The sequence below is a fragment of the Diabrotica virgifera genome, chromosome 1 (genome assembly GCF_917563875.1).
Source record: "Diabrotica virgifera virgifera chromosome 1, PGI_DIABVI_V3a".
Taxonomy (NCBI): Eukaryota; Metazoa; Arthropoda; class Insecta; order Coleoptera; family Chrysomelidae; genus Diabrotica; species Diabrotica virgifera.
In genome coordinates this window covers 15,864,971-15,889,897 of record NC_065443.1, presented here as the reverse complement: position 1 = coordinate 15,889,897, position 24,927 = coordinate 15,864,971, and the positions used below count along the sequence as shown (strand labels likewise).

The window sequence follows — 24,927 nt, the reverse complement described above, 5'->3', positions numbered from 1 at the left end:
TTGTGAGCTCATGAACCTATACAGATATTTAAACTTTCCTACTTCTTTTTTTGTAGACATTACTCTGTTTGTTTTTCATACTCTTTTCATACTCTAGATCGTTTTTCTATTGGGGAACTGTCTCTCACCGTCTTTTCTACTCTATTTGTTGTCATTCGGCTGATGTGGTCATTCCATTCTACTCTTCTGTTTTTTACCCAGTTATTAATGTTCTCCACCTTGCATCTCCGTCGTATACCTGTACTTCTAGCTCTGTCCCGTAGTGTCTTACCATCGATTTTTCTTATGATTTTCATCTCTGTTGGTTTATAGCAATCTTTTTGTCCCCTTTGTGTCAGTTCGCAGTTTTGCTGCTTATGTCATTATTGGTCTGATTGACGATATTTTATTTCTCCATATTGTTTCGTTCATCCAGCGGCTATGTTTGCTCTATTTACTTTATCTTCTATTTCTGTTTCGAGCTCTCCATAGCTATATAGTGTAATGCTTAGATATTTAAACTCTATCCCTTCTTCTATTACCTGACTCTCTAGCTTTAACTTACATCTTAGCAAACTTGGTGTTATAACAGTTTTATAATGGCTGTCTTTTGTGGGGAGATCAACATGTTCAGTTATCTGGCGGTTATATTAAATTGGTGCGGTATACGTTATAAATCTTCACTTTGAGATATTAGTATTGTGTTGTCTGCATATCAGATTATTTTTTAAGCTGTGTTCCTCTTATTTGGTATCCTTTTTTGGTTCTTACTTTTTTATTATGTCATCCATGATCAGGTAAAACAATAAAAAACTCAGGGAATCCACCTGTCTTACCCCACTGCCAGCTTCAGTTGGATAAGTTACTTCTTCCTCTACTAGTAGGTACTTTTAATGTGTTGGTCTGGTAGATATTTTCCATTGTTTTGATTATTTTTAGAGGTATCTCTCTTGTTTACAATATGCGGATAACTCGTTGGAATAAAAAAAATTGTTAATCAAACAAAATCTCAAAAGAACCTGTTTACAACTCTATGCTCACTATTCTCTACTCTTTATGTGCCCCCATCAGGGCAATTAGTAATCAAACAAACTCTAAAAAGAATTGGATTATAACAATGCTCATTCTGCTTTACTATTCTGTGTCCTCATCAGAGCTATATCACATGTGATCACCAGTGATAAAATAACTCATACGCCCTGAAGAAACAAAAGATAAATGCCTAAACGAGGCACCATTTACTCGTTAACTTGGCCTTGTCAAATGCCTTCTTAAGGTACACGAAACATAAACATGCCGGTTTGGTGTATTCTAATGATTTCTCTTGCTCTTATCTCATTACAAGTATTGGGACCGTGTAAGTTCGGCAAAGCGACACATGGTTTCTACTCTCAGCAATATTTTTCGCACTTTTAATTATATTGGCCAATATATTAGTCCTGGTTACCGGATAATTGTCAAGGCCATAGTCCAAAAAAATAATAAGAAGATAAAATAAGATTTAGGTTATGTTATTAAAACGTAAACAATTGTATGTAGTAAATAAAGTTAGTTATTAAAATGCAGTATTGCAAGCAAAATACAATTAATGTTTACCTTTATATAATAATTGCATATCATATCAATATTGTGGAGCAATTATTACGGTTGAAAATTTAGTAGTAACGTTTGAGTTTTGGTTGTTTATAACCGATTATTTTGTCCTTGGAGGATGTATAATTTGTATGTTTGGATGTATATGCTTTTTGTGTGAGTCAGTGAGAGAAGATTTTTGTTGTAGAGTTTTTTGTTTTGAACGCCTTGTTAGCAAATCAACAACGTTCATTCTTTTCAATAAACATTTTTGAGAAAGCACTTGAAGCCTGGTCGGCGATTTGGATTCCCAGTTTTTTTTTAATTGAAATGGTACTTTTTCAATCCTTTGGTGGGATGTACTGGGAATTCTCTTATTGAGGTATCCGTTGGTGTGCTGGAAATTTGGGGCACGTAAAGATTTGTCTTGGAAAATCCTCTAGAGATTAATTCGATGTTTATTAATGGCCAGGCTGAGAGTCGTGTAATAGACCCTTTTGTATGTTAAAGGTAAGCTGAAGTCATTTTTGTTCAGTTTATTGGTTCTCAGTTTTAAGAAGTTAGTTCAGTTATTTTTATTTTCTTTTTCTTTTGCTAGGGTGTTCCGGTATTCAGTAATTGTATGTATTTATCGATCCTGAGGCTTTAAAGAAGTAATAGAAGTACGTTTATTTACCAGATTTACATTTATTCAGTATATTGGAAATAATAAATTTGGCAGATTTATTTAGAAGTTCGATATTTGACGTGACATTTTGACAAAATTTAAGGAAGATTGCAGTGTGTTTATCCAGGCAAATGATTTTTTTTTATTGAAGGAAATAAGGACGGTAATAGATTTTATTTTATTTTATGGGAGAAAACAAGAAAGAACAAGGTACAATTTAGATTGGGTTAAGGGGTCTAAAAAGGGGACTAAAATACAATGATTTTTATATTTATGTGAAGGAAACAGCTGGTTCTGGTTTATTTTTTTTTAATTAATTACTTACTTTTGTTCTTATAAACTATTGAAATCAAAATTAATATTTGTATGTAAAAAGGGACTTAAAATTTTGTTGACATTATATTCTCTATAGTTATCTAGTGTTTTATTTGAACTGTCATGTCTCATGCTCATCTAAATCAAACCAACTAATTAAAAATAATAATTCCGACTGAGAAATAGCTGTGGTACATTTTTGGCGGCCAACTTAAGGGGCTTTTCAACCACCCGAGATTTTTATTTTTTTTTAGATAGTTCAAGTAAGACATAGGTTACGTAGAGTTACAGGAGTTGAAAATTAATAATCAAAAGTTAAATGTACTTTTATTTAAAGTGAGGTAGAGGTTTTCTTGTCTTATTTTTTTTGTGTATTTTAATTTCTCTAAAAGAAAATGTCGTTTAAACTTGATGTTGACCGTTTGGTCAAAGACGAACTTGAAGTTGAGTTGCAAATGAGAGGTATTGTTTTGACTAATTGTAAGGTAGAAGAGTTAAAGAGTACTTTGCGTAGTTGCCTAGTTTTAGAAAAATCTGGCAAAATCCCTAACTTTGATTTACCTCCTGATATTCCTGCTGAGTTGACAAGTTGTGAAAATAAATTAAAAGAGATTCTGAATATTATTAATGCTTTTACAGGTACTGCAAACCAAATAAGAAGGATTGAGACTAAGTTTGCACATCTTTCAGGTAGATTGAACCGTATTCACAGTACAGACACTGATGAAATGTCAAAGCGTTCTGCATTGTTAAAGAAATTGATGGATTTGATAGGTGAATATACTACTAAGTCTAATGTTTTGAAAACTAGTAATGTTGTTTCTGTAGAGATGCCTACTGATCCTAATTTTTATCATCATATTGATTTATCAGGTCTTAATTTAAATGACCCTAATGGTAATTCTACCCCTACTCGAAATATTTCTGCACCGAATGTGAGTAACCAAACAAATCAAACTTCGAATTCAACAGTTAATCCCATTGTTTTCTTGCCATCTAATAGTGACTTTCCTTCAGAACCTGTATATAAGTGGGGAATTAAGTATTCTGGCAAACCGCAAAATTTTTCTGTATTTCTTGAAGAAGTTGAGGAGTATTGTAGGTCACGTAATGTAAATAAAGTTCAGTTATTTTCTTGTGCTAGAGATTTATTTACTGGTAACGCTTTAGGTTTTTATAAATTGTATAGGAACTATGCTAGCAACTGGGATAGTTTAGTTAGCCTAATGAAGGAAGAATTTACCCTTTCTGCAGATGAGATCTGGCAGGATATTCTTCATACTACTCAGGAATCTAACGAATCTATTGGTATGTTTGTTGCCAAGATGACCAGTAAGTTCGAACAAATGCCAACACCAGTTCCGGACAGTTTAAAAATGCAGGTGTTACTTAAAAACATTTTACCTTTTTATCAGGAAAGATTAACTTTAGTCGAAGTAAAGAGTCCTTTTGATTTAATTGACTTGTGTCGAAAAATTGAGCAAACTCGAATTAATATTGAGTCGTTTAAGCCTTCTTCTAGTAGTAGAGCTAATTCTTCTCGTCATCACGTTGTACAAGAAGTAGAGGCGTTTGTACCTAAATGCTGGCGCTGTAATGAGTATGGTCACGTGGTTAAGGACTGTAAGAGGCCAAAACGTGTGTTTAGATGCTTTGGTTGTAACAAGGAAGGTTTTACTAAAAATACTTGTCCTCAATGTAATTCACAGAATCGTAACAATAATAATTCTAGAACTGGAAACAATTCTGGAAATAATTCGGGAAACGGCAACCGGAGATAGTGGACGACCGGGCTATCTCGAATCGGAACGGACAGTTAACGGTCGATAAGGAAGAAGGTAGTGATAATTTTTATTCATTTAAGTTAGTTTTAGATTATATTTTAGCACAGAGTAATGACAGTGAATGTCCTTATGTAGAAGTTGATATCTTAGGTAAGACAGTATTCGGTTTATTGGATTGTGGAGCCAATAAAGTTTTTGTAAATATGCCTACATGGGAGATTTTACGTAGTTTAGGTGTACATTTAAAAACTGTTCCAGATGGGTCTTGCAGAGTTGCGGATGGTAGTCAGAGTCCTTTATTAGGTGTAGCTTCGGTGCCTATAAAACTTCGTGAAGTTGTTAAGGTAATTGATGTTTTCGTTTGGCCACAGTGTAGACACTCTTTAGTACTAGGTGTAGATTTCTGGGTGCGAATGGGTATTGTACCAGATTTACGAAAAGGAGAGTGGTTTTTCTCTTCGGAAGTTATGAGTGTTCCAGTGGTTAATTCGATACAATCGGAATCTGAACTTCTACCAGAGCAACGTAAACAGCTTAACGAACTCGTTGATTCTTATTTTTCTAGTATCGACCCAGACAAATTAACTTGTACTAATGTAGTTCAACACAAAATTGTAGTTAGTCAACAAGAACCAATCAAGCAGAGGTTTTATCCGGTATCACCAATTAAGCAGGATATGATCAACAAGGAGCTGGACAAAATGCTGAAGCTTGGTGTTGTCGAACAGTCACATAGCGGATGGTCTTCACCAGTATTGCTGGTACCTAAAAAGAATGGGGAATGGCGTTTTTGCGTTGATTTTAGGAAAGTAAATCGTGTTACTGAGCGTGATGCTTATCCTTTACCCTATATAAATAGCATTTTAAGTAAGTTAGGTGGAGCTAGATATTTGTCAACAATGGACATTAAGAGTGCCTATTGGCAGGTGGGTCTTACTGAAGAGAGCAAGCAGTACACGGCGTTTACTGTGCCAGGGCGTGGACTTTTCCAGTATTGTCGTATGCCTTTCGGATTGCACAACGCTCCAGCTACGTTTCAAAGATAAGTAGATAATCTATTAGGTCCTGAACTCTCTGAGTATGTTTTTGTGTACTTAGATGATATATGTCTGGCTACGTCAACTTACGATAAACATGTCGAAGTCTTGACAGAAATCTTTGCCAGATTGAAAAAAGCCAATTTGACCCTTAATAAAGAAAAATGTTCTTTCTGTGTGTCAGAACTTAAATACTTGGGTTATGTTGTTAACTCTAGTGGTCTGTCTGTAGATCCGGCAAAAGTAGAGGCCATTGTGAATCTTCCACGACCCACCAATGTCACTGAAGTCAGAAGAGTCCTTGGAGTTATAGGATGGTATCGTAAGTTTGTAAATAGTTATTCAGATCTTATTTCACCTTTGTGTAGATTATTACAAAAGAACAAGAAGTTCGTTTGGGACAAAGCTTGTGAGGAAGCTTTTCAGAGTATTAAAGACGCTCTTGTCTCAGCACCTATTTTGTCTAGTCCTAATTTTGACAAACCTTTTTACGTACAAACTGATGCGTCAGCGTATGGTCTTGGAGCTGTCCTTACTCAAAAGTATGATGAAACTGAACATGTAATTTGTTATTTGTCTAGAACTCTAAATAGAGCCGAGAGAAACTATAGCAGTGTTGAGCGTGAATGCCTCTGTGTTTTGTGGGCGTGTGAAACTTTACGAGCTTATCTAGATGGTTATAAGTTCTACGTAATCACTGATTGCTACTCGTTGTTATGGTTGGACAATTTGAAGGACCCTCAAGGACGACTTGGTAGATGGGCCTTACGTCTGCAACAGTTTGACTATGAAGTACTGCATCGCAAAGGTAAGGATCACATAGTTCCTGACACCCTTTCGCGAGCTTTAGAACTACCTGTTGATAGTGTACATATGATAAATTCTGTAGAAATAAGTAATGTTCAAGCAATAAACCCCGAATGTGACGAATATGATTTTTCTTCTACCAGTGATAAATGGTATAAGAAAATGTGTAATAATGTAAATAAAAATCCTTTAAAATTTGTCAGATGGAGACTAGCAAATAATAAGTTGTATAAATATATTGATCAAGATTTTCCGAGTTTAAGAGATGATTGTGAATATTGGAAACTTGTAGTTCCAAAAGATTTTCGAGATAAGATACTTCAGAGGTGTCATGATTCTTGTGTTTCAGGTCATTTAGGTATCTACAAAACATTTCATCGTGTATCTCGCCTTTTCTATTGGCCTTTTATGAAAATGGACATTACGAAATATATAAGGAAATGTGAGGTTTGTTTAAGGACGAAGCCTGAACAGAAAAGTCCTGCAGGACATATGGGACAGGCTGTCGAACCCACAAAACCTTGGGAGATCATCAGTATGGACTTATTTGGACCATTGCCCAGAAGTTCAGCTGGTAATACTTGGATTTTGGTAGTTACTGATAAGTTCAGTAAATTTCCTCTTTTATTCCCTCTGAGAAAGGCAACTGCCACTTCTATAAGTAAAATTTTAAAAGAAAATGTATTTCTTTTGTTTGGTGTTCCCAGAGTCTTAAAATGTGATAATGGAAGTCAGTTCAAAGGTAATATTTTAAGATCTTTTTGTCAAGAGTTTGGAATCAGATTTCTTTTTACTCCAAATTTTACCCCTCATCCAAACCCTACTGAACGAATTAATCGTATCATGAAAACCATGTTGATGGCTTATGTTAAAGATAATCATAGGTTGTGGGATGTTAATTTACCTGAACTAGGTTGTGCTATTAGAACTGCCAAACATGAGGTGACAGGTCAAACACCATACTTCATTAATTTTGGTTGTGAGATGATGACTCATGGAAGTGAATATCATCTAAAAATAGGGAATGAAGAAAATAAACAACGTGTGTATGATCGTTCTAAAAATATGAATAGGTTGAGAGACTGGGTTAAGAAGCGGATTGATAAAGCTTCAGATAACACCAGAGAAAGATATAATTTAAGAAGAAGGGATGTTCATTTTAAGGAAAATGATTTAGTTTGGAAAAAGAACTATGTTCTTTCTGATAAAGCTAATTATTTTACATCTAAGTTTGCTGATAGATTTGTTGGACCTTTTAGAGTAAAGCGTAAGGTTGGTTATTGTACATATGAATTAATAAATGATAATGGTAAGTCTATTGGTCACTGGCATGTGAAAGACTTGAAACCTCACCCACAGAACTCTGATAGCCACGTTGAATCGGATTCTGATGTAGATAGTGTAACATAGTATGTATTTTTAACAAGTTTCTTTGGGATTCAATTCAAAGAAACTTAATTTTCTTTCCGGAAGGAAAGGTGGAGTTATTACGGTTGAAAATTTAGTGGTAACGTTTGTTGAGTTTTGGTTGTTTATAACCGATTATTTTGTCCTTGGAGGATGTATAATTTGTATGTTTGGATGTATATGCTTTTTGTGTGAGTCAGTGAGAGAAGATTTTTGTTGTAGAGTTTTTTGTTTTGAACGCCTTGTTAGCAAATCAACAACGTTCATTCTTTTCATTAAACATTTTTGAGAAAGCACTTGAAGCCTGGTCGGCGATTTGGATTCCCAGTTTTTTTTTAATTGAAATGGTACTTTTTCAATCCTTTGGTGGGATGTACTGGGAATTCTCTTATTGAGGTATCCGTTGGTGTGCTGGAAATTTGGGGCACGTAAAGATTTGTCTTGGAAAATCCTCTAGAGATTAATTCGATGTTTATTAATGGCCAGGCTGAGAGTCGTGTAATAGACCCTTTTGTATGTTAAAGGTAAGCTGAAGTCATTTTTGTTCAGTTTATTGGTTCTCAGTTTTAAGAAGTTAGTTCAGTTATTTTTATTTTCTTTTTCTTTTGCTAGGGTGTTCCGGTATTCAGTAATTGTATGTATTTATCGATCCTGAGGCTTTAAAGAAGTAATAGAAGTACATTTATTTACCAGATTTACATTTATTCAGTATATTGGAAATAATAAATTTGGCAGATTTATTTAGAAGTTCGATATTTGACGTGACATTTTGACAAAATTTAAGGAAGATTGCAGTGTGTTTATCCAGGCAAATGATTTTTTTTTATTGAAGGAAATAAGGACGGTAATAGATTTTATTTTATTTTATGGGAGAAAACAAGAAAGAACAAGGTACAATTTAGATTGGGTTAAGGGGTCTAAAAAGGGGACTAAAATACAATGATTTTTATATTTATGTGAAGGAAACAGCTGGTTCTGGTTTATTTTTTTTTAATTAATTACTTACTTTTGTTCTTATAAACTATTGAAATCAAAATTAATATTTGTATGTAAAAAGGGACTTAAAATTTTGTTGACATTATATTCTCTATAGTTATCTAGTGTTTTATTTGAACTGTCATGTCTCATGCTCATCTAAATCAAACCAACTAATTAAAAATAATAATTCCGACTGAGAAATAGCTGTGGTACAATATATAATTATTTCTTCTTCAGTGACAGTAGGTATGAAATATACGTCAATTTGACAATTTAAATTGTCAATATGAATTATTTAAGAAAGTTGCAATATTTCTCCGCTATTCGCGCACGATCGTTTCTCGTATCCCCTCCAAGTACTTGCACACCGCGAATAGATATAGCGTCGGTGTATGATCTTCCCGACCTAAACCTTGTGGTTCTTCTGCTAGTGTTATAATTTCATTCAGTGTGTTATCACTTTGATTCTTAAGTTTAGTGTTGTGTTTAGTAAATGGATTCTTCTGTAACTCTCCGATTCCCACTTGTCTCCCTTTGTTATATCTTCCGATTACATATACGGCTGACATTCTGTCGCTTGCTGACATTTTGTCACTTGTCTATATAACATGCATATTATATAATTTGTGTACATTACATTACATTACTGGAATAAAGTATAAATTACGAATCAGTAATTTATTTCCAAAAGCATCGACCACTATATTTACAATGTAGAAAGTACATACGAATACGACACCCTTTCTGAAGACGGATTTTAAGATTGCTTGACCTCCATTCTTGTGGTATTCTCTTTTATTACGTTATCTTTTGGACTAGTTTTAGTAGTTGTTTGGTCACGTCTATTCGTTCATACGTTGGGATTTCAATCGATATTGTGTTCTCTACTGGTTATTTTTGATTATTGTAATTTCTTTTATGCTGCCTTTACCACTTGCTTCTCAATATTTATTTCTTCGTTTGTTGTCACTTCTTGTGTTGGTAGTTCATTATTGTCACCTTTAGCAAATAATAGGGCTCGAAAGTAGTATGCCCATGTTTTCTTCTAAATGTGTTTCGTTTTTGTTAGTTCGTTCATCTCCCTTATTTGTCTTCTGATCATTCTCCATATTTCTCTTTGTGTATCATAGAAGTTGTGATTCACCTGTTTTGAGAAGCTCTGCCTTTTTCTAGGTCTTTTTTTTCATCCAGTCTTCTTTAGCTTCTCGGCTCTTCTTCCTAATGATTTAATTGATTTGTTTGTATTGTACTGGGTTTGTTTTATGTTTTCGTCTTATAGTCCTGTCGCCAGGGGGGGTACAACGGCCTCGTTAATTCAGATGGACTTACTCAAGTTTTTTTTATGTATTTTGACCCGTAGAACACGAATTTTTTGGGTAACAGTTGATCCGGATGTCGATAAGATTGTTATAGACCAAGAACTTGAGGAATCAAATAACAGCGATTTTTGGCAAAACAAAACACTATTTTGTATTTTTTGGGCCATTTTAAGTAAAAAATATTTCTACAAGTTTTTTCGTAGGATGCACAGTTTTCGAGATAAACGCGGTTGAACTTTAAAAAAATCGAAAAATTGCAATTTTTGAACCCGAATAACTTTTGATTAAAAAATAAAATAGCAAGTCTGCTTACCGCATTTAAAAGTTTAAGTCAAATTATATCGGTTTTGATTATTTCCATTGGTAAAAATTTATTTTTTTATTGTTTAACAAAGCTATAAACACGTAGGGTTTCCCGTGCTTTTACATGTGTTTTAACGCATGTAACGTAGAAATAGTCTTGATTGCACTAGTACCTATTCTACCTACTCGTTCGATTTTAAATGAGAAATCATAGAAACATCACTCACGCACTAGTTGTTTGTAGCTTTGTTTAACAATAACACAATAAATTTTTAGCAATGCAAATAATCAAAACCGACATAATTTGACTTGAACTTTCAAAGGCGCTAAGCAGAATTGCTATTTTATTTTTTAATCAAAAGTTATTCGGGTTTAAAAATTGCAGTTTTTCGATTTTTTGAAAGTTCAACCGCGTTTATCTCGAAAACTGTGCATCCTACTAAAAAACTTGTAGAAATATTTTTTGCTTAAAATGACCCAAAAAATACAAAATATTGTTTTGTTTTGCCAAAAATCGCTGTTATTTGATTCCTCAAGTTCTTGGTCTATAACAATCTTATCGACATCCGGATCAACTGTTACCCAAAAAATTCGTGTTCTACGGGTCAAAATACATAAAAAAAACTTGGGTAAGTCCATCTGAATTAACGAGGCCGTTGTACCCCCCCTGGCGACAGGACTATTACGTCCATGAGGTCCATGATCTCTTTTATACATTCTTGTTTTCTGTTACTTTTCATTAACACGATATCTTGACTCCAGTCTTAGTCTTAGTCTTAACCTAATTTAAAAATTAAATCAACATACCACCTCTAATTTTTTATACAATATGTTATATTATCTTGTATTTGAATGTCCTGGTAGAAAAGTGTCGATTTCATAACTCTATCGGAGCGTAAATATAAGTAGGCTTAAGCACCTCCGAGCACTATTGTGTATATAAAACAATGAAAAATGGAAACAAATAAAATCCAAGTGTCGAATACAAAGATGGTAATGGCGATATAAGGAAGCGAAGAAATGTAACCAACACCACGAGTCACGAAGCGTTAGTTTACGAAGCATCGGGAACAAATTTTAACATTATTCCAAAAGCGTCCAAGAAAACGGTCAGAACTACGTTAAGAAAAATAAAGAAGATAAATCCTTTATCTATATAAAAATATATCAGGGGTATCCGAAAGCGATCTTTAGTTTTGGATGAGGTTTCAAGTGAAAATATCAATGGAACTATTTTTGGCTTGAAGCCTGTGTGTTTTAGCTAATTACAAAATTAAATATATTATAATATGATCATGGTCTGGATCCCGCGTAGGTACCAAAAAAAGTTTATTAATAACAAGCTGAAGATTTGTTAATAGCTTAACGGTGTCTAGTTGGACAAACTTTGATGCACGGGAACACTGGAACAGGGGAAGTTTTAATTGTGGAACAGGTTACAAGTTTTGAATGTCATACTACGAAAACGTCCCATGTATTTTGTCTGTCGGACAGAGCTTGACCAGTTGATTTGTTACCCTTTAATTAAACTCTTATGCAAAAATCAGACTGCTATTTATCACCAACATAATTCCTGTCATTTGACATGCTCTACGTATCGGGCTTATTAAAATCTCTCTCTCTCTCTCTCTCTCTCTCACTCTCTCTCACTCTCTATCTCTCTCTCTCTTGTCGTTTCCCCATTACTGAGGATCGTGATTTCTTGAAATATTCCTAACAATGTTTCTCCGTTGGTCTCTATCTTCAGCCACTCTAAGAGCTTCGCATAGTGAGTTTCCAGCTGAATTCTTTATTTGGTCGGACCATCTTTTTCAACATACATACTTGTCGGACAAACATTTTTTCAAATATTATAAAAAGTTTGCTATTGAATAAATTTAAAAATAACCTGCCAATTTTCACAATCATAAACTTATCAGAATGACACAAGTAAGATTACGTTTCAAAATTAATATCACGTTCCACAATTAAAACTTCCCCTGTTCCAGTGTTCCCATAAATCAAAGTTTGCCCAACTAGACACCGTTAAACTATTAATAAATTTTCAGCTTGTTATTAATAACCTTTTTTTGATAGGCGGGATCCAGGCCGCAACGAAAAAAAAAGAGAAATATTAAATAGAAGAAAAACTGAAGGAAAAAATACTGGATTACTCGCTCTTCGACTATTTTAAACATAAAAAGTAGAATACCGTAGAGGTAATAGGATAAAATATAAGATAAAATAGAGGTCAATAAATTATATTAATATATGGGCAAAAGGGCATGCCGGTATACTGGGTAATGAGAAAGTGGATGAGTTGGCCAAAGATGCAATAAAAAAAGGTGAGATACTAACTCACATCTTATCGACAGATGCAATAAATGACGTCAAAGTTAGAATAAATAAAATATGGAAAAAAGAATGGAAAAATATTACAAGCATGTCAAAAAATTTATATTTTTCTTTACATCAAGACCTTCCTCCGCCACCTGAATGCATATTTAAATATAACCTGCCAAAGCAAGATATTTCTACTATAGTCAGATTAAAAACTCGACACGGGAAATATGAGGCACATCTGCACAAATTAGGAATAATTAATTCATCAGTATGTTTTTGTGATAATGTTTCGATTAGAGATTTAAACCATATTTTCTTGGAATGCAAAATTAACGAGAGATATATAAATCAATTATATTACAATTTACGACAAACACAAGTTCATTTTCCAATTAGTATAGAATATCTACTAAGTTGTCATAAAATGGAAATATTTAAATTACTCATAAACTACTTGAAAGAAACAAATATAATCATTTAAGTGAAATACGTATAAATATAACAAAACTAATAAATTGAGGTAAAAATAAAATAAAAATCTGTGGCTAACGGACTCGCATCCAAGCCATTTTTTCGCACACACACACACACACACACACACACACACACACACACACACACACACACACACAAATTATATTAATGTTATTAATATTATACCTTATTAATTTATACTTGTTCTGTTTTCCTACATAGGTACCCATGAGACTTTCGCATTTAGTAATTGGCATGCTTCTTATCAAAATCGAGAATTATCTTGTCTTAAAATTGAGATTTACATCTTTAGACCATCATAGAACTTTAAACTTAATTTCACTTCTTTTAACTCAATGGCGAATACACGGGGATGGAGAATGGAATGGTGGGAATGAGGGAAATTCCTCGCCTCCCCAACAAGGTACAAAAGTAAAGAAATTAATCATAATTGATAAAAGATAAAAATATATTAGCTGACATTAAACTTAAACCACATGAAACTGTTGTGGAGAATTTTGAATTCCAAAACAAATTTCAAAATACTACTTTATTTATTTACTTATTTATTTACTTATTTATTTATTAAGCCTTCTGGGCCTATGGCTAAAACGTTTATATTTCTGATTACATTTTATTTTAACCTTATAAATTTTACTTAATTTTACTTCAGTCTTTTTATACACTCCTTCACCATCCCCGTTCATCTCCATCTGTCAAATGCTAGTTATTTCCATCTCTCAATGTTACTTTTCTTCAGGTCTTCGTACACGCTATCCTTCCATCTTTTTCTTGTCCTGCCTTTCCTTCTCTTTTGCATTGGTCTTCGTGATAGTCCCATTTTTGGCGTTCTTTCACTTCACATTCTTTCGATGTGCCCCAAATATCACATTTTCAGTGCTTTGATTGTCGTCGTTATCGTTGGCTCATTATACAGTTCTACCAATTCTTTATGGGGTTTTCTTCTCCACTGACTTTCTATTTACTACTTTACCTTTTATATACAGTGTGTCAATTTGAAAAGGTGCCACCCTCTATAATTTGGTCCCTATAGAAAATCTGAAGATATGGTTGAGGGGAAGAAAGAGGGGTTGAGTGATACCTCATTTGAAAGGTCGTTCAATCACCTTTTCAAAAATACCACATACATCATATTTCTTTTTAGTACTTTTGGAAAAATTAAGTGAAATTGAATTGAAATCAAATTGAATTTTTCCTAATATTTTGAGTATTTTTTTAGGTATTTTTGGAAAAATCCAGTAAAACCGTAAAAATATTAAGTATTGAGTTCAGAACTCAAAAGATAGAGGGTACCACCCTCTACACTTTGGTCCCTATAGAAAATCTAAAGATATGCAAAAACACGTCAAATTCATTTGTGAGGGAGACATTTTGTAGGCCAGTTTTCAACTAAATTATATCAAACTCTAGTTGTTCCACCAACTTTTCAAAAATTCCACATACAATATATTTTTTTTAGTATTTTTGGAAAAATTAAGTGGAACCGTAATCTAGGTATCTATCGAGATCAAAACTCCAAATTTTGTTTGGAGTATTGAACATCATATCGATTTTTTTCTTTGGAGTATCTTTAGTATTTTTTGAAGTGTTTTTGGAAAAATTAAGTATATATTGTTATGATCTGCTTCTTATTAATTTTATATTAATTATTATTTATTTGATTAATTATTTAATTGTTGCAAATCATACATAAAAAATGAATAAAAAATCTCAGGGTGCCTTTTTATAATATCAAGAAAATGTCTAAATTATCTTACGTTATACTTATCTTCTCTCGTGGGTTCAGTATCTCTTAGTTGATCCTAATCGGGATAAAATAGGGAAAAGAAATAAAGCAAAACATAAAATAAACATACAGAATTGTCTTTTATTTATCAAAATCGATACTCTAAAAATCTATCAAATTTAAAACCTGTGGACACAGATGTCCGAATGAAATTTCTACCATTTAAATTTATTCTAGTTAAAAAAAAAAACAATTTATCGGTTTGTTCCCGATGACTTTGGTACAACAAATTAAACAAAACCAAATTATGTATTCGCAAGATTAGCTATACTCCCTATTTACTTTCTGAAATATTAGAATTTTAATTCCTACGCTTTTTACTCAAAATTTTAGTTTCCGAACATAAAAATATCTTTCACATAAGTTGACTGACCTTTTGCTTCACTCACTCTGATGTCTTCTCGTGACCCAAAACAGCTCTCCCTCGTTGACTATGTTAAAGGCTACTCATCAAAGCCCTCTCCGTTCTCCAGCTTCAAAACTATCAGCATACCAGCACCAATTCTCCAAAACGAGCCAAAGCCTCTTTTGACCAGTACTCGATTCAAACAGAACTCCAAAAATTCTCTGCTCTCCTTCTCACAATAATACAGAATCAAAGAGGTATTTCGTCTCAATTTGATCTGTCTCTCGTTCCACTTTTCAGCACTATTCTCCACTATCAAACAACCACCGGTACTTGCTAACTATCTATCCACGAAAACGTCGAACTGCTCCTCAGCGATGCCAATAACATAATATCTTCTTTTTCAAATTCACTCAACATTCAAACCATTTTTATCCTTCCAAATTGCCAAGAATCAGAAACATTTCTCTTTTCCATTCGACAAACAAACAGTCATTTTCAAAATTATTCCGACCATCCTAATTACTTTCGGGGAACCCTACAACATTTACTCGGGGTGAAACAAAGATATTAAAATTCCAAACTTTCTTTTAAACCATTTTTCTAGAAAATGATAATTACTTCTACCTGTGGATTCTATAGTTCCCGTAATAAACAATCTTTTTCCATTTTAAACCTAAATACATCGTTCTTTTCACTTTAATTATTCACAAAAGTCTTTAATGGTTCATCGGAAAGCTCATTAAAAAAGAAATCCACTTACATCCAAACTAAATTCTAATAAATATTTACAGATCAATATACAGGGTGTATCAAATTTATGTGCTCGCGTTATTTTAAAAAAATTTAATTTAATTTTCATTTTGCCTTTGATTGAGAAATTGAAAACACAATAATATATTAAGTATCGGGTTCAGAATTCCAAAATTTTTTTGGAGTATTGAGTCCAAGATTTTTCCAAAAGTACTGAAAATAAATATAACATATGTGGCAATTTTGAAAAGGTAGTTGAATGACCTTTAAAATGAGGTCTCACCGAAGCCCCCTTTCCAAGACTTTAAGGGTTGTGTTTGCCCCTGATAGAGGTTTGATGTAATTTAATTGAAAACTGGTCTACAAAATGTCCCCCATCACAAATAAATTTGACGTGTTTTTGCATATTTTTAGATTCTATATTTAGGGACAAATTATAGAGGATGGCACCTTTTCAAATTGACGCACTGTATAATTATTTAGTTTCTTGTAGAGGTTGAAACCGTCGTATTTTTTTGGAGGTTTCCTATTTCTTTACATGAGTTTTGGCTTGCTTAAAGTTTTTTTTACGAGTTTGTTGATTTCACGGTATTTATTAATATTTTTATTTTTATGTTTCCGTCGATCAGGACTAGAATTCCTGTGTCATCCACTCATCATTTATTGCCAATATTTTAGGTGTTTCAAAAGAATCCCTTACCACCTCTAAAATCGAATTTTGTAAGTCCAGCATTCGTTGATGGGTCTGTTTTCGTTTAGTATATTCGTTTTTTATTTTTAGTTTAGTATTTTTTATATTTTTTATTTATCTGCTGTGTATATTTTCAAATATCGAGGGGTTCGAGCGAAAACCTGATAACTAACAAAACCATTGTTTAGAGATAATCGCGATTAAAGATTTTAGGAAGTTTGAAGAAGATTTAAAATCGTCGTAAGACGTTTTATCAAATATTTGTTATAGCCAAATGGTAGAAAATTTAATGTTTAGTTATAATCATTTATTTTAAGTTTAATTTATAAAAACGTCTTTACAAAAAAATAAAACCTGATATTTATCGGGTTTTACCTCGTTGAATGAGTATAACATTTGACTTTATTGGTTTTTATTTTGAACTTTTTCAGTTATAAAATAAAAGTTAATTGTATATTATTCCAATAAAAATAAATTAATCCGCATTATTTTTAGAAAATTAAAAGGTAAAATGTGTCTTCTTCAGATTCTTCTCACATCATTACGTCTGGAATTCGATCTACGATATAATTACCGGTTTTTAAATTTGTTATTCAAGCATGCACCTCTTCTGGAAAATATTTTTTTGGCATATCTTTATCAAATCGGTTTTCTTTGCCTCACTTATTGGAAAGGTACTTTTATACAACTTTGGCAAATTGCCCGGAGTTGGTAAGATTATGGTGGCTTTTTGGGCTGAAATTTGTTTTAGCCTTTTAGGGCGTAGACTAGGAGTTTTGTTTTTATTCAAACCAATATCTTCTGATATTTTTATTAACTGGCTACCGTTTTCCGCTATTGTCCTCTTTAGAATATCATCCAGTAGGACCACTATTAGCTACAGCATTTATTATATCATTTGAGAATATACACACCGTTTTTTAAAAAAACTTTTGACACACTGGAATTCATTCATGGTAAGCTAGTGGAATGAAATATTTCTTACTAAATGTTCGTTCCTTTCTTTGGGAAGTTTTAGGGACAAGTCTAGTCCTAATTAGTTTAAAAGTTATATTGTACAAAATAAAAACATTTCTAGACTAACTACTACTACTAGTCTCCAGTAATTTCTACAGAGTTTCAATAGTCTTCAGACAACTTTTCAGTACACTTAAATTTAAATTTACTACAATTGATTTGCTGTGGTACCTTGGAAGCTCTGAGTTTGTTTTTCATTATAAATATAGCCCCATTCTAACCACTTTTACTGGGTTTTCGCAGGAAAAAAGTGTGCTGAAAATTAATAAACTATCGTAGTCTAAAATTCGTTATCGGATTTTCGCATGAATATATTTTGTCAAAATGAACAATTTTGTAATCTTCATCTCCGATAAAATTAATTATCAGTTTTTAACTTAGAAATATTTCTAATAAAATTAGTAACTTTATACAGGAAAAAGAAGATAAATGATTCTACGGGATTCTCACATTATAAATAAATTTACAACAAAGTATTTTTATCAGTAAAGTTATAATATGGGGTCGGTGTTCAAGGGCGGATCCAGGACCGATTTTCGGTAGGGGCCATGAACTTTTTTGGGGGAGGGGTACTGGGGGGTTTTGAGGTAATTTTTAAAAATTAGGGTTACAATGGTGAATTTAAGGCACTTTTCACACAATTTTGAGTGCCATAAAGACATTCAAAACTTAATGTTATTAAAGTATTATTAAAGTCAGTACCGATTCCTACACATTTCTTTGGATCCAAGTGCAGTTCTTTCAACAAGTTTAATACTATATTTCCCAATGCTTCTTCTGTGGGGACTTTTTCTTCCCATCTATCTTGATTATCACTAATAATTTTTATATTCTCATACGCGTCAATGAACTTGACAAAGTATTTACGAATGTTGTTATTGTGTATGTATCTCAAATTCAGAGAAAGCTGTTCCACGTGATATACATCGGTCGTTTCGTCAAATGTCACAAAATAATAATTTGCAGTTTGAACTTGATTCATTATTTCTTTAATTATGTCTTCACCACAACATGTTATCAATTGATTTTGACTGGTGCTCTTAATGTATGTTGCGCGGGAAGATGCTGTGGTTAGTTGTTGTTTAAGAGTCTTATCTCCTGATGCGATTTTAAACCTTAACAATTCCCCTCATTTCTACGTCCAGCATCTTCATCCAGAAGCAGAAGGCCTCTTAGAGGAATATTTTGTCGACCTAAAACCACTATACGCTCTACTATTTTGGTCGTAGTCTTTCTCTATTTTCTTGTATCTGTTTAGATCTCTGAGAGTCTATCTGATCAATGACTGACTTTTGCGGGTTGCGATAACGTTGTAAAAAATCCAGCCCAACCTGAACGCACTCCTTGTAGTATGATGTTTTTATGGGTTTGTATGGCTCCGTCTTTGGCCTTGAGTTTGGCGAAAGATGTTAAAGATTTCATGACAAGGCTTTCGACTTGTGACCCTTTTATTATGACCATACTTTTTACTAGAAAAATAAAACGCAATACTTGCAAAACAATCCGTTTTTAATGTGCGAAAGTATGTACCAAACAACTGCTTTGTTCTAAGTGCTGGTGACCCAAGTAACGCTTTATTTCTTTTTTATTCTTCGTGTGTACAGAATATGGAAATTGATACGATTTTTATGGCTGTCAAAGCTCGTTCTAACAGTTGGCGCTTTGTAAAATTATCAACATTTTGATTTACAAAACATCCTATGTCAGTGTTAAAGCTCCCGTTACTGCTTTTATTCAATTTTAGCCCAGAAGACATGTTTATCCTCTGTTTTGTATATATTATATGTGTGTTTGAAACTAAAAACATATGAACTGCAAATATTTAATTTTTAAATTTTTTAAATTTTTTAAATTTTAATTTTAATTTTTAAATTCTCGGAGGGGGCCATGGCCCCCATGGCCCCCTCCCTGTATCCGCCCTTGTCGGTGTTAATTGAAAATATGAGTTAACGGTTTTTACCATGTTTGGTTTTTTTCAGTTACTGTGCTTAAAAATGTTAATATCAAATAAAAACATTTACCAGTGGTAGGAGACGTGTTTTTACTACAGCAGAAATAAAAATACCGGATTTAATCATTTTGGTATTTATCGGGTTTTCGCTCGAACCCCTCGATATATTGTATATTTTCATATAAATAACCTTAAGTGACTGAAGCAAAATATGTTTAAAAAGTTTTTTGAAAAATTCTGAGTATACGTTTCAGAGATCACACGATTTCTGTATATAACAATTGTCACATGATCTTCATGTCAGCGTGAGGTAACGTCGAAATTGCATTGTTTTATGTAGGGAGGTGACGACAAAAAGTTGTCAACTGTATAAAAGCATCAGATGGGAGTGTTTGTTGTGTTGGAATTCGCCAATGGTAGAGAGAACGCTATCAAAAGTAATAAAACAAATGTTGGAGATCGCTACCGTGGAGTGTTTGCCATTGGCCGGCTCGTTGTTTCGCTGCCACAACGACTCTTCGGCGTTCTCTTTCAGACTTCCCTATTTCTATGCCGATTCAATTCGAGAGATTCGAGCGCGACTGCAAACACCGTGACATGTTCCGTGACTTACCGGTCCGTGGACTTTTCAATTATTGCCAGAGACGGATCTGCTCCTTATGTAGATCCATTAAAAACATGCAAAGAAGGTGTATTTCTCTTGCAATAATATTACACTCGATTTGGAGATGCATGATAGCATAAACATGAAACTATGTTAAAACAAGCCTCAGAGAGAGGCCTCAGGGTTATGAGACATGAAACTATGTTAAAACAAGCCTCAGAGAGAGGCCTCAGGGTTATGAGAGAGACCTCAGGGCATCTATCAGAACCTCTATATTGGTTCCAAAATTGTTTTGTATTTATACTTCAAAATTTCCTCCTAATTTTCTCTCTTGTAATCAACACTATTTTGGTGATGACACTAAGATCTACTTATCTTCTAAGCTTGATGAGTTTAAACAGGCAGTGGCAGCAATTAATTATGATTTAGAAAGAGTATCTCAATTTTCTTCTAGCCATTGTCTTCGTCTAAATAACAACAAACCTTTGGTCCAGTGACACAAAGAGAAATATTTCTCCTTGTGTCACTGGCAAAATGAGCAAAATCTCTTCTCTTCGCAAAGAGATTTTGCTCAGATAATCACCATTGATAATTCTTCAGTAGAATTTAACAACTGTAAAAATCATACGTTTACCTTTAGATCAAAACTTAAGATTTGGTGAACATAGACAAAAGTGTTTGCAGAAAAGATATTAAAACCTGAAATTTTTTATCCAATCTCCTCATATTTTGACTAAAGCCTTAAACAATTGCTGTGTGAAGGCAACTGTAAAAAACATAGACTTACATATAAATCAAACTTGTTTCAGAAAAGTGCTGACAGTTTGTCTTGTGCAAAACATGTTATTCAAAATTTTTCCATTGATAGATATATACCCTGTATTGTCAACTCTTACATTGGCAATTTGATAACAATATAAATTAGATATTTTTTTCATATAACGATTATAAATATTATTGTTTTTTTACTATATCTACAATCTTTTTATGTTGAACCTTTTCAAATGCCTTTTCAAAGTCTTCAAAACATAAGTTCATACTCTGATTCATGTCCATACATGTCTAGCTATAATTTTTTTTCAGATCTTCTATTTTCTTACATCTGTCAGAGAGGCACCTCTCTTTTCCCTCTAGAATTTTCTTTCTCATGTTTTCTTGAATTTCTTTATTTTTATTCAGGTGTTTTGCTTTATTTTTTCTTTATTCTTCCATGAGTTGAAGAATTTTTACTGTTATTCAAGGTTTTCTTTTTTATCTTTAAGTGGTTTAAGGGTTTCTTTTCCAACTTACATAAGATTATGATTGGTCAATAGGTACAGTTTCTGCATTATCTTCATTAACTTTTTTTCGTTTATTTTAAAGTTTGTTTCCGCATATGTGTTGTCTTAAGCCGTTTTGTATTCGCGATTTTCTTGGAGCTAGAGATCTTCAACCTTTAGTTTCAATCTCATCGACAAAACAACCTGGTTGTGATCGGAAGATATGTCCGCTCATTGATAACTTTTGGATTTTTTTGGATATTCTATATCTTCTATTGATGATACTACAATGATGATACTATAATAAATTTAAATTCTGACTATTTTGTGTTTATTGCTAGCTGGTGACCTCTATGTGTATAATAGATACGTTTGGGAAGTTTGGACAAGGTATTTGCAATTATGAGTTCCTTGATTCCACAGAAATTAACCAGTCTTTCTCCACGTTTATTCCTCCCTCTCGTCCATATCTTCTTCTTCTTCCACAAGGAATTCTGTTTGTTCATTGGCAGATTGATACTTCTATGGAAGGTCATTACATCACCTACCACTCGATATAAGATCCTCAAGCAATATTTTTGTATTCCGAAAATCAATTAAAAAGTTTTTATTATCTAAGTGTTACTATAGTGTCTAGGAATTTTTTGAGGACAGTTGGTAGTTTTTTTATTACGGAAATTTTATAATTAGTATTATAATGTATCTTGTACTTTGTTTGTGCTATGTCATGTTGCGTTTTATAAATGTAACTCATTTTAAAAAGGATAAATTTCTCTCTCTCTCTCTCTCTCTCTCTCTCTCTCTCTTTCTCTCATCTTTTGTGCGGCATACTTCTTCTGCCGATTGAGGATAAGATTGAGGATCTTACTATTGACACTAATGATTGATTTTGAGATTCCTGATTTCAGTCTGTATTTCTTTTGATGTAAATAAATAAATTGTTAAATTGGTATTTGTTGGAACATTGAATCAGTTTTCCACTTCCACTTCGTCATCTGGTTCGCTGTTCGTTAGTATGAAAACCTTAGCGAACGAATACAAACAGAACAAAATGAACGAACAAAATTTAAATCATCATAAATATTAGAAAAGTTAATTATTACACAATCATTTATTATAAGCAACATCTATATATGTAACTTAATTCCTCTTTGGAATTTTGGAACCTCTCTTAAGGCCTGAATCAGATCCTGTTGACTTTTTTAATTACATAACATAAATAATGGCTACCTTCGGCTTAGTTAGAGCAACGCCGATGCTACTACCTACCTTCTGTTTCGTGATTCGTGGTGTTTGTTTCTCTTGCTCGTTGCCATCTTTGTCTGCGACTTATGGGATTTTTCTTTTCATTTTTCATTGTTTTCAAATACAATACAATAGTGCCTATACGCCTGGCGATTGAGTTATGAAATCTGCGTGTCTGTAATGTTGCATTTAGAGGTCGTAATGTAAAGGGTAAAAACATTTCCCAAGAAAGAAAAAGCGTTTAGTATAAAACTAGTGTAGCGAGTGATTCGCTGTAACAGCTTGAATAATTTGATTTTATGTATTAGCTTGTTTAAATCACAAGCTTGCATCTTCCTTGATTGGCTTGAAGATATAATTAGTCCATTCTTTCGCGGCTTTTGCTCAAGATTTTAAAGAACCTTTGCGACTGACTTTAAAATATGCATAGGAAACATGTCAAAGAAAAAAGTTATATAGTTTCGATGTGTGATTTTACCCCAGGGGTAAGTGTCACCCCTTCTAGGGGGTGAAAATTTGTGACCTTTAAATACCTTTCGAAATCGGTAGAGAATTCAAATTTAAAAATAACTCGAAAAATACATTTTAAACAAAAAGTCAAAAGGAAAAAAAGAAACCTTTAAAAATAACAAATAAGTTTTTTTTATATACAGAGTGGGCCAAATAAAAGGAGCCACCCCGATATTTGGCAGTATTTATTAGATTTTAAGAAAATAAAAAAACAGGTCAATTTTTGATCTAAGGGGGACACATTTTTACGGTACAAACATCTGTCATTTGTCAACTCCCTCCCTTCCACTTCCCCCACCTCTTATTTTTAAATAGGGAATAGGGGTCGTGTGCTAGCTCATTTAAAAGGTTATTCAATTCTCTATTCAGTAATATTAACATTGACATAAAAATTTATACAGGGTGTCCAAGAAAAATTATTTTAAATTAAATTAATTGACACAAAAAGAAGAATGCATGTAATTTATTTAACTCAGAATACATTCTACTGCTGATAAAAAAACAGAAAACAATGTTTATTTAATAAATAAACACTGTTTGTTGCTTAAATTCAATATTCAACCTACCAAGAGGCAGATGGGTGGAAGCTTGAACATTAAAATTAAGCAAAAAGCAGTGTCTATTTATCAAAAAACATTTTTTTCTATTTTATGTCAGCAGTAGAATGTGTTCTGAGTAAAATAAATTACATACATTCTTCTTTTTGTGTCAATTAATTTAATTCAAAATAATTTTTCTTGGACACCCTGTATACATTTTTAAGTCGATGTTGATATTACTGAATAGAGAATTAAATAACCTTTCAAATGAGCTAGCACACTACCCCTATTCCCTATTTAAAAATAAGGGGTGGGGGAAGTGGAAGGGAGGGAGTTGACAAATGACAGATGTTTGTATCGTAAAAATGTGTCCCCCTTAGATCAAAAATTGACCTGTTTTTTTATTTTCTTAAAATCTAATAAATACTGCCAAATATTGGGGTGGCTCCTTTTATTTGGCCCACTCTGTATATCGCGGCCATACAAACCGAGTTACAACCTGATAGTCCACAGTACATCGTCCTTTTTGGAAGATGATTACGAGAGTCTTAAAAACGTCTTAACTGCTTCGTTTGAACGAGTCTACCACTTTCTGAAAAATTTCAGAGTGCAGGTTGGACGCGTTTCCGCGTCCCGCGTCATATTTACGTTGTCGGACTAACGAAACGGGGTTGTAAATTTGTCGGACAAGAGATTGACAATCATTATTAATTAAACATTTTAAGTACTTTAAATTAAAAATTAAGAGTTTTGTAATAACAAAATCGTAGAGTCCGACACCCGCAAGATGACAGATGTCACTTTACCGCGGTAGTTTTGTTATTAAAAAACTCTTAATTTTAAGCACTTCTATTTAATTAATAAAGATTCCATCTCTTGTCCGACAAATTTACAGCCGCGTTTCGTTAGTCCGACAACGTAAATATGTTAATAACTCGGAACAGCGTCCAACCTGCACTCTACAATTTTTCAGAAAGTGGTAGACTCGTTCAAACGAAGCAGTTAAGACCATTTTTATGACTTCTGTTCCAAAAAGGACGATGTACTACGGACTATGATGATTTATTTGAATTAAACTACAATCGAAATTTTACGATCAAGTTACGTTAAAAAAAGATGTTTTTCAAAAAAATATTGACAATATTTTTAAAGTAGAGAAAGACCAAAAAGTTACCTTACAAAAATGGCTTAACGAACCATATAATCAAGCTGCTGAGCAGAATTTCCTAAACCAAAATAGC

General features: G+C 33.1%; 1 protein-coding gene across 2 annotated transcripts; it reads left to right on the top strand.

The window, feature by feature from the left end:
- Positions 1-1,654: 1,654 nt before the first annotated feature.
- LOC126879933 (uncharacterized) lies at positions 1,655-8,664 on the top strand. Of its 2 annotated transcripts, none has more exons than XR_007696352.1 (2): positions 1,655-2,061; positions 8,181-8,664. XR_007696352.1 is itself a non-coding variant. In XM_050643324.1 (2 exons), exon 2 carries the CDS (start codon positions 2,929-2,931, stop codon positions 4,312-4,314), a length of 1,386 nt encoding a protein of 461 aa, XP_050499281.1. In that variant the 5' UTR covers positions 1,655-2,061; positions 2,150-2,928; the 3' UTR covers positions 4,315-4,342. The 2 variants fall into 2 exon arrangements, 1 of the variants encoding a protein (XP_050499281.1); XM_050643324.1 differs by lacking the exon at positions 8,181-8,664 and adding an exon at positions 2,150-4,342.
- The last annotated feature ends 16,263 nt before the right edge of the window (positions 8,665-24,927 follow it).

Excerpts from the sequence above, each read along its gene's own strand:
- LOC126879933 (XM_050643324.1), top strand. The coding sequence starts at position 2,929 with ATGTCGTTTAAACTTGATGTTGACCGTTTGGTCAAAGACGAACTTGAA.